The following is a 17,948-nucleotide window of genomic DNA, read 5'->3' as shown; positions in this document are numbered from 1 at the left end:
GCCTTTGTTACACCAGCTGGAACGAGAAATAGCCCAATGGGTCCACCGACAGGGATCGATCCTAGACTGACCGCGCATCAAGCGAACGCTTTACCACTGGGCTACGTCCCGTCCCTAGTAATAGAACTAGAAGTCGTTTTTTTTGGATAAAATGGCGTTTATCGGTTTTAATGCCTGAACTCTTCTCATATCACACCAACAGCAAATACACATTATTATACACACACATAAATACACAACATTTTTTTCATACAGAAGGAATGCCCAGGTAAACACAAAATACATTATTCGTTATCTGAATAAATAACAATTTGAAAAGATTGCCTAACAATTCAAACAGCCTATTATTTCCATGCTCTATTTAAAGCCTTGCGGGCAGCAAATTTCTGTGAGACGACGGAAACTATGATCATTAACACTAGCACCAGTCCGATGAAGAAAAAGTCAAAATCTTCTTTAAGAACGTCAAACATCTTTGATGGAGTCACTTGGCAGTAATAAAGATCTGGGGAAAAAAGAAAGAAAACATTTTATATAAAACATTTAAAACAAGCATTCTCAGAGTACTGCTAAAGCAATACATGTCGTAAGTTCAAGGTAACATTAAACCAAATAATTTCCGGCTGGGTCAAAGTTCGAGGTGCACCGAACTTTTGATAGAGAAGTTAACACCACAAGGCCTGTGATTGGTTATAAATGTGAGTGTGTTGGTTGTCAAAAAAATTAGTTTCATCTGGGCTAAAACTGTATGCAATTTTATTTCATCTAGTACCACTGTGTCAAGTAGCCTTGTGCTTGGAACATGAATGGGGTACCTGTAAAAAAAAGTACACAAATTTTGTGCAAAACTAGGGATGTTGTAAAAACCTCTGGTCATACCGAAAATGAGCCATGAAAGTTACCATTTTCTTCAGTTAATACTTTGAGGTAGGGATGTAGTACTGATACTAATGGGTCATAGTTTGGTTGATATATTGCATATAGTGTTTTTAAACACAAATGTTAACATGGTCGCCTATGGGATTTTATTTGGTATAGTACAACCAAGGGCTATAACTGTCAAAAGTGTCAACACCAGGAAAGTAAAAACGTGATCTGTAGTAGTAAATGATAAAGTATACACAAAATTTCAGCTTAATATATAGTGCACTGGTTGGAAAGAGAAAAATCCCAGTCAGATGAATGGATCCACCGAGATGGTCCGAGCCTCAGCCGTAAGCACCTCAAGTGAGCAATCAACCGACTGAGCTAAATCTCTTCCCCGTAGACTTAAATGTTTTATTTAACGACACACTCAACACATCTTATTTATGGTTATATGGCGTCAGGCATATGGTTAAGGACCACACAGATATTGAGAGGAGAAACCAGCTGTCGCCACTTCATGGGCTACTCTTTTCGATTAGCAGCAAGGGATCTTTTATATGAACTATCCCACAGACAGGGTAGTACATACCACGGCCTTTGATATACCAGTCGTGGTGCACTGCCTGAAATGAGGAACAGCCCAATGGGCCCACCGACAGGGATCGATCCCAGACCGACCACACTTTACCACTGGGTTACGTCCTGTCCTGAGAGTGAATAATACCAGGTCCTATATCTTGCCTTTGTGACTTTGTCAAAACTGAGAGCGGGACGTAACCCAGTGGTAAAGTGCTCGCTTGATGCGCAATCGGTTTGGGATCGATCCCCGTTAGTGGGCCCATTGGGCTATTTCTCGTTCCAGCCAGTGCACCACGAATGGTATATATCAAAGGCCATGGTATGTGTTATCCTGTCTGTGGGATGGTGCATATAAAAGATCCCTTGCTGCATGAGGAAAAATGTAGGGTTACCTCCGATGACTATATGTCAAAATTACCAAATGTTTGATGTTGAATAGTCGATGATTAATATATCAATGTGCTGTAGTGGTTGTGTTAAAAAAAAAAAAAAAAAAAACTTTTAAAACTGAATGCGACTCACCTATGCCGTAAGCTAGCACCAGTGAGGTGGACTCGAGCCCGGCCGGAGCTGTGTGGATCCCGTCGATGTTGAACACACTCTGGTTGTAGTTGAGAATGGCCTCCGTGTTGATCGGGATCTCAGGGATGTATGGAATGGTTCCCTCCTCCCTGCAGCATGGAAACAAAGTAATATTGAAATCAAGTAGTACAAGACAACACTGGTCGTACCTTGGCTATAAAGGAAAAACAAGGTGGGATCTCGGGGAATGGTTCCCTCCTCCCTGCGTCATGGAAACAACGTGACATTGAAATCAAGCAATACTAGTCACTGGTCGTACCTTGGCTATAAAGGAAAAACAAGGTGGGATCTCGGGGAATGGTTCCCTCCTCCCTGCGTCATGGAAACAACGTGACATTGAAATCAAGCAATACTAGTCACTGGTCGTATCTTGGCTATAAAGGAAAAACAAAGCGGGATCTCGGGGAATGGTTCCCTCCTCCCTGCGTCATGGAAACAACATGACACTGAAATCAAGCAATACTAGTCACTGGTCGTATCTTGGCTATAAAGGAAAAACAAGGTGGGATCTCAGGGAATGGTTCCCTCCTCCCTGCGTCATGAAAACAACGTAACATTGAAATCGAGCAATACTAGTCACTGGTCGTATCTTGGCTATAAAGGAAAAACAAAGCGGGATCTCGGGGAATGGTTCCCTCCTCCCTGCGTCATGGAAACAATGTGACATTGAAATCAAGCAATACTAGTCACTGGTCATATCTTGGCTATAAAGGAAAAACAAGGTGGGATCTCGGGGAATGGTTCCCTCCTCCCTGCGTCATGGAAACAACGTAACATTGAAATCGAGCAATACTAGTCACTGGTCGTATCTTGGCTATAAAGGAAAAACAAGGTGGGATCTCGGGGAATGGTTCCCTCCTCCCTGCGTCATGGAAACAACGTAACATTGAAATCGAGCAATACTAGTCACTGGTCGTATCTTGGCTATAAAGGAAAAACAAAGCGGGATCTCGGGGATATACAGAATGGTTCCCTCCTCCCTGCAGCATGAAAACAACATAACATTGAAATCAAGTAATACTAAACACTGGTGATGCCTTCACATTAAAAGAAAAAACGGTTAAGTGAGTCAGATAATACAACTTTGGCCTTTAATCAGGTAAAACAAGCATTCTGAGAGTACTGCTAAAGCAATAAATTTCCCCTACCTGGCATAACAAATTATTGTATCTCCTACGTTCAAGGGCCAAAACGATTAAAAATAGGTAAATTGCAATTTAAGTCAAACTTGGTCTGTAACAGTAAATGTTAAAGCTATAAACGGAATTTCAGCTCAATATCTTGAGAAGGAAATGCACATGTGTTTGACAAATGTTTGAAAAAGACACCATCCCTCACAGAAGCTTTGGCTAGTGACATATGTATTATAGTAACACAGTTGAAAATTTCTACTAGCTCAGACCAAATATTCAGTAGCCGGAACCGAGGGTTAGTGGATTTGTCGAACCCTGTTCAAGATGTCTCAAAAACTATGAGGAACAGACGGATAGACAGACAGTTACAAGATCCTGTAAGATCCTATAAAATCCTGTAACATTCTATATGATCCTGTAAGATCCTATATGATCCTGTAAGATCCTACAAGATCCTACATGATCCTGTAAGATCCAATATGATCCTGTAAGATCCAATATGATCCTGTAAGATCCTATAAGATCCAATATGATCCTGTAAGATCCTATATGATCCTGTAAGATCCTATAAGATCCTGTAACATCCTATATGATCCTGTAACATCCTATATGATCCTGTAACATCCTACAAATCCTGTAAGATCCTATATGATCCTGTAAGATCCTACATGATCCTGTAAGATCCTACATGATCTTGTAAGATCCTATATAATCCTTTAAGATCCTATATGATCCTGTAAGATCTGATAAGATCCTGCAAGATCTGATAAGATCCTGCAAGATGAGAAAGAAACATGTAGTTTACTCCACTCTCTACTTACATGGTTTCCTGAGTTGGAATGACAGGTCGTCTCGGATCAAGCAGAGCTTTCGGTAAAGACAACAAACCTCCAACCTTCAAGGCAACTGAAATTAATACACAGAATAGTTATTATTACCCACATGGTTAAAAATACACTAACGTCAACCAAACGAGTTGAGTTATATAAATTAAGATCGATTATGGTTAATAAATAGGATATTAAATTCGCTACCATTTTATATTATGTTTATGTCCCTCATGAAAATTATTTCTTCGGTACATAAACATGATAGAAAATGGAAGCTTGTTTAATATCCTAAAAATCTGCTATCAAAAACAAAATGAAGAAAATGAATACTTGTTTAACAACAACTGAGCACATTTTAAACTATGGATATTTGGTGTCTGACAAATCAACATTTGAGACAGAACGACACAAATTATCCCAACTCCTTAGAATTAGCCACAATTGCTTTTACCTGTTTATTTCTTTTTTCCCTCCCTCCACTATTTTCAACTCCTTTGATTTAGACACAATTGCGAGTTTCCCCCCCTCCCCCCCCCCCCGCCCTGTTTCCAACTTCTTTCAATTGATCACGATTTCTTCTTCCATTTTATTTCTGTTCAACACATTACCTAATTACTAGAAATGGTGGATTAGGCTAAAGCAAAGCAAACATTATTCATCAGGGTTCTTACACTTGAAAAAAACATTTTCAGGACTTTTCCAGGACATTTAAAAAAATATTCCAGGACATTAAATGTTCAGTCAATAAACAATTGTAATCTGAATTTAGACAGGTTATGACAACAAAAGTAAAGATGCAAAAAAAAAATAAACCACCAAATTTTTGGCCTAAATTTCCAGGACACAATAACATTTAAGGCCTTTTCCAGGACATTCCAGGCCTAGATTTTAAAATCACAAAATTCCAGGACATTGCAGGATTTCCAGGACGCATAAGAACCCTGTTTATATAAATAGAGAATAATACATGAGTGGCCGTTAGATATCATCTATCTCACAACGAAGTGTTTTAAAATGTATCTCACAAGCGAAAGCAAGTTTGATACGTTTTTAAACAAGTTGTGAGATAAATGGTATCTAACGGACACAAATGTATTATTCTATTTCTTACATTTTAACATATTTTTTTACTAAAAGATATTTACAACCCTTTGCACTTGTAGCTGACTTACATGTCACACACACACAATTGTCAGGTTAACTATAGTCACAGTCTAATCGATTTCAATCATGTTGTTTTTCATTGGATATATGGCATTGGTGAACTGGTCATCACCTAGGAGCAGCTAATCTTATGTCTTGAACTTGTTAACACATGTACATTGTGTACGTGTGTTAACAGGGTATGTGTTAACAGAAATAATGCAGTGTTCTCACCAACGGGTGTGTAAGAAATGTACACTGTGTATGTGTGTTAACAGGGTATGTGTTAACAGAAATAATGCAGTGTTCTCACCAACGGGTGTGTAAGAAATGTACACTGTGTACGTGTGTTAACAGGGTATGTGTTAACAGAAATAATGCATAGTGTTCTCACCAACGGGTGTGTAAGAAATGTACACTGTGTACGTGTGTTAACAGGGTATGTGTTAACAGAAATAATGCATAGTGTTCTCACCAACGGGTGTGTAAGAAATGTACACTGTGTACGTGTGTTAACAGGGTATGTGTTAACAGAAATAATGCAGTGTTCTCACCATCGGGTGTGTAAGAAATGTACACTGTGTACGTGTGTTAACAGGGTATGTGTTAACAGAAATAATGCATAGTGTTCTCACCAACGGGTGTGTAAGAAATGTACACTGTGTACGTGTGTTAACAGGGTATGTGTTAACAGAAATAATGCATAGTGTTCTCACCAACGGGTGTGTAAGAAATGTACAGTGTGTACGTGTGTTAACAGGGTATGTGTTAACAGAAATAATGCATAGTGTTCTCACCAACGGGTGTGTAAGAAATGTACACTGTGTACGTGTGTTAACAGGGTATGTGTTAACAGAAATAATGCATAGTGTTCTCACCAACGGGTGTGTAAGAAATGTACACTGTGTACGTGTGTTAACAGGGTATGTGTTAACAGAAATAATGCATAGTGTTCTCACCAACGGGTGTGTAAGAAATGTACACTGTGTACGTGTGTTAACAGGGTATGTGTTAACAGAAATAATGCAGTGTTCTCACCATCGGGTGTGTAAGAAATGTACACTGTGTACGTGTGTTAACAGGGTATGTGTTAACAGAAATAATGCAGTGTTCTCACCATCGGGTGTGTAAGAAATGTACACTGTGTACGTGTGTTAACAGGGTATGTGTTAACAGAAATAATGCATAGTGTTCTCACCAACGGGTGTGTAAGAAATGTACACTGTGTACGTGTGTTAACAGGGTATGTGTTAACAGAAATAATGCATAGTGTTCTCACCAACGGGTGTGTAAGAAATGTACACTGTGTACGTGTGTTAACAGGGTATGTGTTAACAGAAATAATGCATAGTGTTCTCACCAACGGGTGTGTAAGAAATGTACATTGTGTACGTGTGTTAACAGGGTATGTGTTAACAGAAATAATGCATAGTGTTCTCACCAACGGGTGTGTAAAGAAATGTACATTGTGTACGTGTGTTAACAGGGTATGTGTTAACAGAAATAATGCATAGTGTTCTCACCAACGGGTGTGTAAGAAATGACCTTATCTGATACAGGGCTAGCTCTGGCACTCGCCAAATCCGCTAATTGCAAATTTTATTTTAATATGGCGAAATAATTTCATGTAAACATTGACATTTTTTAGAAAGTAACTGGCAATTTCTGCAATTGTTCAAGTTTTATAGACAATTTGGCGAAATGTTTTTAAGTTTTATAGACAATTTGGCGAAATGTTTTTAAGTTTTATAGACAATTTGGCGAATTGTTTTGCTCACTCAGAGCTAGCCCTGTGATAATACGTATACTTACTTATCAAGTTCTTGCTGGTGATTCCCTTCTCGGTGATGGTGGCTGCTATGGTGTAGATGGGCAGGGGGAAGATGTAGGACTGGCGGAGGATGAGGGGCTGTGGGGGAGGGCTGAATGAGGTGAAGGCCGTCGAGTTGCTCTGCTCCTTCCCTTCAAACATCTCCAGGACGGCGATCTCGGGGCGCCGGTGCTTCTCGTTGATGAAGGAATACTGAAAATAAATTCAATTAGGAAATGTTTTATTTAACGACGCACTCAACACATTTTATTTATGGTTATATGGTGTCAGACATATGGTTAAGGACCACACAGATATTGAGAAAGGAAACCCGCTGTCGCCACTTCATGTGCTACTCTTTTCGATTAGCAGCAAGGGATCTTTTATATGCACCACCACAGACAGAATAGCATATACATGTACCACAGCATTTGTTACACCAGTTGTGAAGCACTGGCTGGAATGAAAAATTACCCAATCGGCCCACCGTTGGGAATTGATCCTAGATCAATCACGCATCAGATGAGCGCTGTACCACTGAGCTACATCATGCCTCAAATTGAATAAATAACTGACAATTTAAAACAAAAATTTGTTCTGTTTAACGACACCACTAGATCACACTGATTTATTAATCATTGGCTATTGGAAAATGTAAAGTTTGTTTTGTTTAATGACACCAGCTAATTCTGAAAGTTGTCATCAGGGGAAACCTGCTACATTTTTCATAATGAAGCAAGGGATCATTTACATGCACTTTCCCACAGACAGGAAAGCACATACAACAGCCTTTGACAAGTTGTGGTGCACTGGTTGGAACGAGAAAAAACACAATCAGTTGAATGGATCAAGCAAGCACCCAAACCAACTTGGATAAATCCAGCCACCATCAACTGTTGAATGTCAAACATTTGATAATTTTGACATATAGTCATAGAGAAGAAACCAGCAAAATTCCATTAGTAGCAAGGGATCTTTCATATGTGCCATCCCACAGACAGGATAGCACTTGCCATGGCCTTTGATATACCATTTGTGGTGCACTGGCTGAAATGAGAAATAGTCTGATGGGCCCAACCGACGGGGATCAATCCAAGACAGACTGCGCATTAGGCGAGCGCTGTACCACTGGACTACATCCCGCCCCTGTGTACAATGACGGCAGAGTGATGAACTTACCACGACCCAGTTTTCTGAGTGTACGACGACCACTGGTCCTTTAGCTCGCTTGTGGTTGAGATGGAAGACGATGTGTCCCGTCACTGCGTCTATCAGATACACGTTGAAGTAGTTCACAGGGCCTAAAGGAAAGGAAGGAAACATGACAGTATTTTTTATACATTCCTCTCTTTTATTTATTCATGACATACATTACTATAGTCCGTCCCACAGGGAACGCCTTTTTTCATACCATGGAATTTACTACAAGTTATTTATTTCTGAAACAACTGTTTTGTAAATTGTACACAAAAATAGTACTGTTTTTGTTATTTCCAAAACACCTTTACTTTTCTTCTTACGTAAAACCAAACTGAAATTATTTACAAATTTTTTTTTTATAGAATGATGGGATGGACTATAGAAATATTTTCATTAAAAACTCTTGCTAGTGCTCTCCCAAAATCAATCATAACGTGAGTGGCAGAAGGAAAATGTTTTTTGAGTATTCCCACCACACTAGAAATAAAATTATAATGCTTACTGCCTCTTCTTTACATTTACTTCATTCATATCCAATTAATGTTCAAGCATGCTGTTCTGGGCACACACCTCAGCTATCTGGGCTGTCTGTCTGTCCAGGACACGTGGTTAATTGTTAGTGTTTAGTGAGAGAGAAGAGGGTGTAGTGGTCTTATACCTACCCACTGAGTCGTTAAAACTCGCTCTGGGTTGGAGCCGGTACCGGGTTGCGAACCCAGTACCTACCAGCCTTATGTCCGATGGCTTAACAACGATACCACTACATTCATGATCAATTCTAGAAAATGCCTTAATGGCATGTTCAGTGCCCTGCAAATATCTAAATAAATCAAATAACCTCATACAGATTACATCCCTCCAATTAGCATCTCCACGAGTCCAAAATACTGGACTCGAGGACTCGAGGGTCAAACTCGACCTGGACCCGAGTACCCGATGATAATGAGACTAAGGAATAAAGTAAAATAGCATTATGTATCTTAATTCCAGTGCTGAACATGGAAGCCAAATCATGCCGTAGTATTACATTCCACACATTCAACTTTTGTTTTCCTTCCATATCTCATAGCTCTATAATGTAACCTGCACAAAACATATGGCAAAATGATGTAAAAAATATAATTAAATGAGTGCTCTTCCTTGCACGGGTATGTGAATGGACTCGAGTCTTGTTAAACTCGGCACGGGCCCCAAGTACTCGAGTACTTGTAATGAATGAATGAATGAATGAATGTTTAACGACACCCCAGCACGAAAAATACATCGGCTATTGGGTGTCAAACTATGCTAATCGAAAAACAAAGTGATGATCAACATCAATATAAAAATTCAACAGGTAAATAAAAACAATAAAATACAAATATCAATATAACTAAAATTTATAGTGAAGATGTGGGTGTGCTCTGGGTAGTTTTCATTGACGCATACTTCGAATAAGATTTTTTTGAAAGGCGAAAAGGGAATGAATGAATGAATGAATGTTTAACGACACCCCAGCACGAAAAATACATCGGCTATTGGGTGTCAAACTATGGTAATGCAAATAAATAAAGTGATGATCAACATCAATACAAAAATTCAAGGTTTAAACAAAAACAGTGTAAAGAACTGTGCAAAAATACAAATACAAATATCACAGAATTTTACGGACACCGAATTTTACTCTAAACTTCAATTTGTGCTGTATTGGCCATTCTCAAAGAGAATGTTACACCCCTGCACCACGGTGAGGTTACAGCACGCGCAGGGGTCGAGTACTTGTAAAGACCCTACCCTCCCCAACCTCCCACAATCACCATTTGACACATACCCTTATGAGACTGGGCAGATCCTGGTTCTTCTCCCTCGGTTGTCACGACAACCAAGTTAGGGTTGAGGTACTTGTACAACACACTTCTGTCACCGAGGACACGACCTTGTGAGTGTACATGTTCTGAAAGACAAAATAAATTTTAATTGAAAAAATACAAAAACTGTTATGAAATATGAAAACCTGACAAAATTAAATGATCCCTAGATGAAATAATTATCATAAAGGTATTCTTGATAAAAAGGGATTTTGACAATTATTTAATTCCATATGCTATTGCTATTTAATTCAATATGCTTTTTTTTAATTATTGTTATAGCAATATCACATTAAATATATATCTCTGAAAGTCTGTAACAGTCCAAAAGACTTAATTTAGTATTCCCTTAAGAATGTTGTTGTTTTTTTGTTGTTTTTTACATATTTTGTTAAGTGCACTGTGATGAACATCCATAGGCATAACTACAAATCAAGTTTCACTGATCTAGGACTTATCAAACTTATTAGTTTGTGAGTATTAAATGAGTTAAATGTCAAGCTGTAATGTTCAGCTAAACACAAAATGTGACCCTGTCGCCAATGCTGTCGGAAACGTAGGCCAACACCTATATCCAGGGATGTGAGAGGGGCTGAAACAAAAAAGCTTACTGCTCAAGGGCCCCTGAAGGAAAATTATTGTTTGCAACCCCAGGAACTGCCAAAAATTGCATTCAATGCTAACAAATCTAAACTGGTTATAACTTTAATATAAGGCACACATCATAAACTTGAAACCGTGAAAACATGCAAATGAATCATGTGTGGTCAACAGTATTGAACATCATGTTTTGGGTGGTTTTTTTAGACGAAATGGAAAAGCACATTTAACCATTTCCGCGTAGCTCTCACATACCTGTATATCTCGCCTTTTTACTTCATTAAGGCGAGACAGTACTTACCATCGACCCTCTTGGAGATAACGTTTGTAACTTTCTGGTACTGCTCTTGTAGATCTATGTTCCACATAGGATCTGCTTTTATACCCTGGAAAGAAAACAAAAGCAGAAACAAAGTTAAAAGTTTGTTTTGTTTAACAACATCACTAGAGCACATTGATATATTAATCATCAGCTATTGGATGTCAAACATTTGGTACTTCGGACATATAGTCTTAGAGGGTTACCAACTTAATTGTTCCATTAGTAAAAGGGATCTTTTATATGCATCATCCAGCACAGGATAGCACATACCACAACCTTCAATATACCAGTCATGGTGCACTGGCTGGAACGAGAAATAACCCAATGGGCCCACCGACAGGGATCGATCATAAACCGACCACACATTAAAAACAAGAAGAAAACAAAAGATGAGGAAAACATTATTAGAACACACATAATTAAATATATATATTGGGAATATTTAGTACACAAATTGAGAATTTTCAGTGCCACTTTCTTTTGTAAAGGGGTCTATGTTCAGACGCATTGAATGCCTGGATAAATCCCCATATGAAACGTTCGCCTGAATAAGCAATACCTCGTGATCGTTGACAAGAACTCTGTAGCCGGTCATAGTCCCAGTGTCCACATTGGTGAGGTGTAGAAACAATTTCGGTGCTAGTTTCTTGACCACAGATTTCACGGACTCCGGGTACGTTCGAATCTGAAAGGTAAGTTTAATATTGGTTTAACACTGGGGCATGTTCAAATCTGCAATTAATTTTATTAGAATTAATGCTGGTGGTATTAATGGTAGTGTATGTCCAAACCTGCAATCGAAAGTGTATTTAATTATCACAGCTCATTTTGTAAGGTGAGTTATCACTCTGTCTTCGTCAGGAAAGGCGAGTGATGACTCCCGCTCCCCTCCACCCTCGCTTGGAAGGTTTTAGGAGAGTGGCAAACTGATCGCCTCTCACTAAAATATTTAATGCATTTTATTTGACATATCATGTGATTGCTCGCCTAGAACAATTTCAGGAAAGTCATCTTCAGCTCACCTTGATTTTGCTGGTGGCGAGGCCCTGCCAAGCTGCATTCGCCATTCAACCTGAGCAAGGATAAAGCCAACATCTTAAGACAGTAACCAGTTATTTCTTTTATCCTGCAATCCTACAGGAATAGTTGGAAAATCATTATTTATTCCATTTTTGTGTACGCAAATTAAGTATCGTCAACCTAGCAAGGCTTTTGCCATATGACGTCATACAAGATACATAACGTCATTCTTTGTAAGACGCTAGCTAGATTCTGTCACATGCAAAAAGCGTTTCTAAACTCCAATTCATAAACACTGACGCCATATAACCGTAAATAAAATGTGTTTAGTGCGTCATTAAATAAAACATTTCATTTCCTTTCCAATTCATAAACAAATATACAAGTTTTGTATTGTTATCTCGAAACTAAAATTTATTTGCATTTACTGTACTAAAACAAATGATTTAAAGAGTATGTTTATTGAAAATCTAGTCTGAAATACTCGAGTCGAGTCGGGCTTATGTCACATGACCTATATTTTTGGTCACTGATCAAAAAAATAGAGATTATCTAGTTATCATATCTTGACAATGAATACAGTGATTGCGGAATAAATGGTATTATCTCGCCTTCATGTAAAATTCTTTAATCTCATTGGTTGTTTGCCGTTGGACAAATCCCTTATACCCCTGTGGGCGGAGCCAAATTCTCTTATACCCCGTCTGTAATTTCCACAGTTTCCAGCCACCCCAGTTAATGCTAAAGCAATAATTAGATTATAAATAACATTGATAATCAATCAAGTATACATAATTAATTTTATTTTTACTATAAAATACACTTTTTCAATACTTTTAAAAGCTGCAATGTTGAACTCGGCCACCTAATTACGGTCGTAGTGTTATTGTATTAATGCGCGATTAGCAACAGTTTATTTTTTTTATTTTTTTTTATTACATACATTTCTGATAAAAAAAAGTGGGTTTTTTTGTGGGTTTTTTTTATTAATATCTGTTTCAGACAATTTCTTATTACAAACATTTGAAGTTAAAAACTCGTTTATCGATGGAACTATTTTTCGTCACTGGCAAGTGGTTTCGTTCGCGTCCGCGTGGTACGGCTCCGTTAATAAATTGTTAACAATTATTGTCTGGCGTTATTTTGATTATTTGGCTATATGGTTTAACATGTCGGCAAGATAAATTCGTTGTAGAAGCATCTCTCAGGGTATATGGCTTTTTATGTACCCTCTGTGTGCTCTTTTACCCCCTTGCCTTCGGCTCGGGGTAAAAGAACACGCAGAGGGTACATAAAAAGCCATATACCCCTCGTGATGCTTCTACAACATATAATATCCGTCCTCGGTGGTGTCGTGGTTGAGCCATCGGACATAAGGCTGGTAGGTACAGGGTTCACAGCCCACCCACCCAGAGAGAGTGTAAGACCACTACACCGACCACTCTCTCACTAACCACTAACAACAAACCCACTGTGCTGCCCAGACAGCCAAGGTGTGTGCCCAGGACAGCGTGCTGGAACCATAATTGGATATGAGCACAAAAATAAGTAAAAAGAAAGAAAGAAATGGTAATATCTTAACTTGCTCCCCATAATCTAAGTTAGGGGAGTAATTAATCACTCTCCTCAATTTTTGTCACAACCAGATCAAATTTATTTTCCAAAGGTCTTACCATATAATCTTTATTTAACTTTAAAAAATTTTAATTTTCAATTTTTTAAAACAAACCAACAATAATTATTTGAGTAAACAGGAAGGAAACGCACTCAACACATTTTATTTACGGTTATATGGCGTCGATCATATGGTTAAGGACCACACAGATATTGAGAGACGAAACCTGCTGTCGCCACGTCATGGGCTACTCTTTTCGATTAGCAGCAAGGGATCTTTTATATGCACCATCCTATAGACAGGACAGCACAGCCGTTGATATTCCAGTCATGGTGCACTGGCTGCAACGAGAAATAGCCCAATGTCCCCACTGATGGGGATCAATCCCAGACCGACCGCGCATCAAGCAAGCGCGTTCCACTGAAGTACGTCCCGCCCCTTCAGTAAACAGACAAAAACTTTAGGTTTTAATTTAATCATAAAAATCACATCAATTCTGCCAAAACTGTACAATGTTGGTGTCAGTATGGGAGAACCCCACTCACCTTGAGGTCATTTCCGACAATAATCAAGCCCTTCAGGAATTCTTCGTTGACCTCCGACATCAGGGCTAGCTGGAAGACCTCAAAGCCAATGTCCATCCCACCAGGAAAAATGTCCGCCTCTGGCGTGCCAGCGATGGGGTCGAAAGCATACAGCATTCCATTGCCAGTTTTCTGAAGGGAAAAAACGATATCGATTATTACAAAAGCCTGTTTCGTTATCATCAATATTATATATTATGAATAAAAATTTAATCCAACGAGAGTGTGAAATTATTTTTATATGATATTAACACTACCAAAAACACATACGGGCAATAATCTCTATATTGTATTATATAATAAATGTGTTTGTGTCACTACCTTGTTCTTGCCCAGCACCACACACTGCAGAGGGTGAGGAAAGTGAGTATTATATCGTTACCTTGTTCTTGCCCAGCACCACACACTGTGGGGGATGAGGGAAGTGAGCCGTCGTTCTCTGTACGTACAGCAGCATCTTGTGACGGCCGTATCGGTCAAAGGGACACAAGTCTGGCAGGTACTGACGCCAAATGATCCTGCCAGTGTGACTTCGAATTCCAAAAATCTACAAGAAAAATAATTCAGTGAAATTAAATGTCTAACCTTTGATAAACTGATTCAGTGAATACAGATATAATTTGTCACGTGCCATTTAGAATTTATACAGTTCTTTTAAAATAAAAATTAAAATAACATTAAATTAAATTTTAAAATGTTTTTTTTTTAAATGGTTTAAACATGCATTGAAAATTTCATTCATCTAGATGCAGCTATAAACCAAGTTTTATTGATCTAGGACTTAATAGTTTGTGGGGAATGGACCTAAATGTAAAAACGTAAGATCAGACCTAAATACAAAGTTGATGTCATCTCAGCTGGAAAAGTAATACCTTAAAAGGATCAAAAGGACAACTGTATCTACCTGTGTTGGCATAAAAAGAGCATGTACACCGTATTGAAAATTCTCATAATACCCATCACTAGTATCTTGCAGCCACTGATACAGTAACCTCATAATACCCATCACTAGTATCTTGCAGCCACTGATACAGTAACCTCATAATACCCATCACTAGTATCTTGCAGCCACTGATACAGTAACCTCATAATACCCATCACTAGTATCTTGCAGCCACTGATACAGTAACCTCATAATACCCATCATTAGTATCTTGCAGCCACTGATACAGTAACCTCATAATACCCATCATTAGTATCTTGCAGCCACTGATACAGTAACCTCAATAAATGAGAGAAAAAAAAGCTAACAAAGTGACAAACCTTTCCAGCCTCAATAACGACAACGATGATAATCTTGGGAAGATTAAACTCGTCTCTCATCAAATCTAGCGGCCATTGATACAATATTCTCTATATATAAGAACAATGATGATCTTGGGAAGATTAAACTCGTCTCTCATCAAATCTAGTGACCACTGATACAATATTCTCTCTATATATAAAAAACCTAACAAAGCAACAAACCTTTCCAGCCTCAATAACGACAACGATGATGATCTTGGGAAGATTAAATTCGTCTCTCATCAAATCTAGTGACCACTGATACAATATTCTGTATATGTAAAAGAAAGCTAACAAACCTTTCCGGCCTCCGTGACGACGACAATGATCTTGTGAAGGTTAAACTCATCTCTCGTCAAATCTTCGTCATCTTCGTCCTCTTCATCATCAACATCTTCGTCATCGTCCATCATTGGTGCATGCTGGTGGCGCGGTCCCTGCAGTTTGTGGATGATGTTTTCGAAGAACGTCTAAAATAGATGTAACACATAAATCAATATCCAATGAGAGGATTCGAACCGGAGTTTTTCCAGAGAATAAATGAATGAAATACACATCGGCTATTGGGTGCCAGAAAAGGTTGTGACTAGAGATTCCATGCTTCCGCGAATCCCAGAGTTCAAGTCGGAAGCATAAAATTATGATGGAAGCCCAAAATATATAAAATGCATAATTTTTTCAATTCTAGCAAATCAAAAGCGAAAACATCCTTAATTTCAATGCCTGTTCTATGAATAAGAATGCTATGTCAAGGTCAGCTTTGGGTGGGCAGAAAATTGTGCCAAATTATCTATTAAACTTTTAAAATGTTCGGAGTGGGACATAGCTCAGTGGTAAAGTGCTCGCTTGATGCACAGTTGGTTTAGGATCGATACCCGTTGGTGGCCCCATTGGGATATTTCTCGTTCCAGCCAGTGTACCATAACTGGTGTGACAAAGGCCGTGGTATGTACTATCCTGTCTGTGGGATGGTGCATATAAAAGATCTCTTGCTGCTAATTTAAAAGAGTAGCCCATGAAGTGGCGACAGCGGGTTTCCTCTCAATATATCTGTGTGATCCTTAACCACATGTCTGACGCCATATAACCATCAATAAAATGTGTTGCGTCGTTAAATAAAACATTTCTTTCTTTCCTTTTTTAAAATGTTCACAAAACCACAGTTAGTTTCCAACACGGTATCAAATTTTCCAACAAAATATCAATCATTACATGAAATTATTTTTCCAAATTAAAATAAAATGATTTTTAAAATATGCAGGACAAAATCAGGTGAGGCGGAGCTAGCGCTGTGCATTCTACTAGCTGACCTCACAGGGAAATCCCCACTAGCTACTGCCAGTAGGAGCACTTTATACCAACACCATTATCAGGGCTTCTAGAATTTTTATAAAAGCCATTAGCCATGGGATCAGTGATTAAATTTTTTTACTAGCTACAATTAAAAATTCACTGGCCCTACTTTACTTTAAGTTAATACAATTTTACTAAATAATAGTAATAATCAGATATGTCACCTAAAGTGGGAGATGGAGCTTAAAATCACTAACATTGGGGGGGGGGGGGGGGGGGGGGCTTGGGGTGGGGAAAGGATATTCATATTTACAAAATACTTATCTGCAACATTTAACCCCAAAAATGCACTAGCTGTCGGGTAAGGCAATAGTATTTATTTACTAGCCCAACATTGAATATCACTAGCCATGGGAGTGGGGCTACCATAATATAGAAGACCTTCCATTATATACTTCACGCCTGCGCATGCTGTAACCTCACCGTGGTGCAGGGGTGTAACATTCTCTTTGAGAATGGCTAATACAGCACAAATTGAAATTGTGAGTAAAAGTCAGTATCTATCTGTGATATTTGTATTTTTGCACAGTTCTTTACACTGTGTTTTTATTTGAATTTTGAATTTTTGTATTGATGTTGATCATCACCTTATTTCTTTGCATTACCATAGTTTGACACCCAATAGCCGATGTATTTTTCGTGCTGGGGTGTTGTCAAACATTCATTCAATCGTTCATTATATACTTCAACCCCTCAAGTGAAGCTACATGTATATCCGCATGCTGAGGGCCCTGGACAGTTGAACTGTTACAACTCTTACTAAGAACCCAGTTCTGAAGAGTGAGTACATGCAAACAACTGGTTTTCATCGTATCCTGTCCCATCACATTCAATTAATGCTATGTGTAAAAATCAGTCTAGCAAGCACTCAGCCTGTATTAATGTGCATTTGGCTAATTTAACTACCAACAGTTAAAAGTTTGTTTTGTTTAATGATACCACTAGAACATACTGATGTAGTAACCATCGTCTATTGGATGTCAAACAGTTAGTAATTTTGATATATAATCTTAGAGAGGAAACCCGCTATCAACAGAGTAAGCCCTTGTCAAGCCACTGACTGGGATCGATCCTTAGACCAATCACACCTCATGCCTGCCACTAAGAAAGAAATGTTTTATTTAACGACGCACTCAACACATTTTGTTTACTTTTATATGGCGTCAGACATATGGTTAC

The 17,948-nt window shown here is 38.5% G+C and overlaps 1 protein-coding gene across 1 annotated transcript in view; it reads right to left on the bottom strand.

Moving 5' to 3' along the window:
- Positions 1–17,948, bottom strand: part of LOC121390760 (ER membrane protein complex subunit 1-like) — a 43,953-nt gene continuing 26,005 nt past the window's right edge. Inside the window, exons 15-25 of the mRNA XM_041522667.1 lie at positions 15,716–15,886; positions 14,515–14,679; positions 14,094–14,264; positions 11,473–11,598; positions 10,893–10,977; positions 9,955–10,077; positions 8,124–8,245; positions 6,947–7,157; positions 3,983–4,067; positions 1,969–2,117; positions 1–505 (exon numbers count right to left, since the gene is read on the bottom strand). Coding sequence (XP_041378601.1) covers positions 345–505; positions 1,969–2,117; positions 3,983–4,067; positions 6,947–7,157; positions 8,124–8,245; positions 9,955–10,077; positions 10,893–10,977; positions 11,473–11,598; positions 14,094–14,264; positions 14,515–14,679; positions 15,716–15,886 — 1,569 coding nt within the window. The 3' untranslated portion in view covers positions 1–344. The remainder of the gene's footprint in view (positions 506–1,968; positions 2,118–3,982; positions 4,068–6,946; positions 7,158–8,123; positions 8,246–9,954; positions 10,078–10,892; positions 10,978–11,472; positions 11,599–14,093; positions 14,265–14,514; positions 14,680–15,715; positions 15,887–17,948) is intronic.

Source organism: Gigantopelta aegis, chromosome 15, assembly GCF_016097555.1.
Source record: "Gigantopelta aegis isolate Gae_Host chromosome 15, Gae_host_genome, whole genome shotgun sequence".
Lineage (NCBI taxonomy): Eukaryota > Metazoa > Mollusca > Gastropoda > Neomphalida > Peltospiridae > Gigantopelta > Gigantopelta aegis.
Note: the sequence above shows the minus strand (reverse complement) of the source record. Positions and strands in the feature narration are given on the sequence as shown.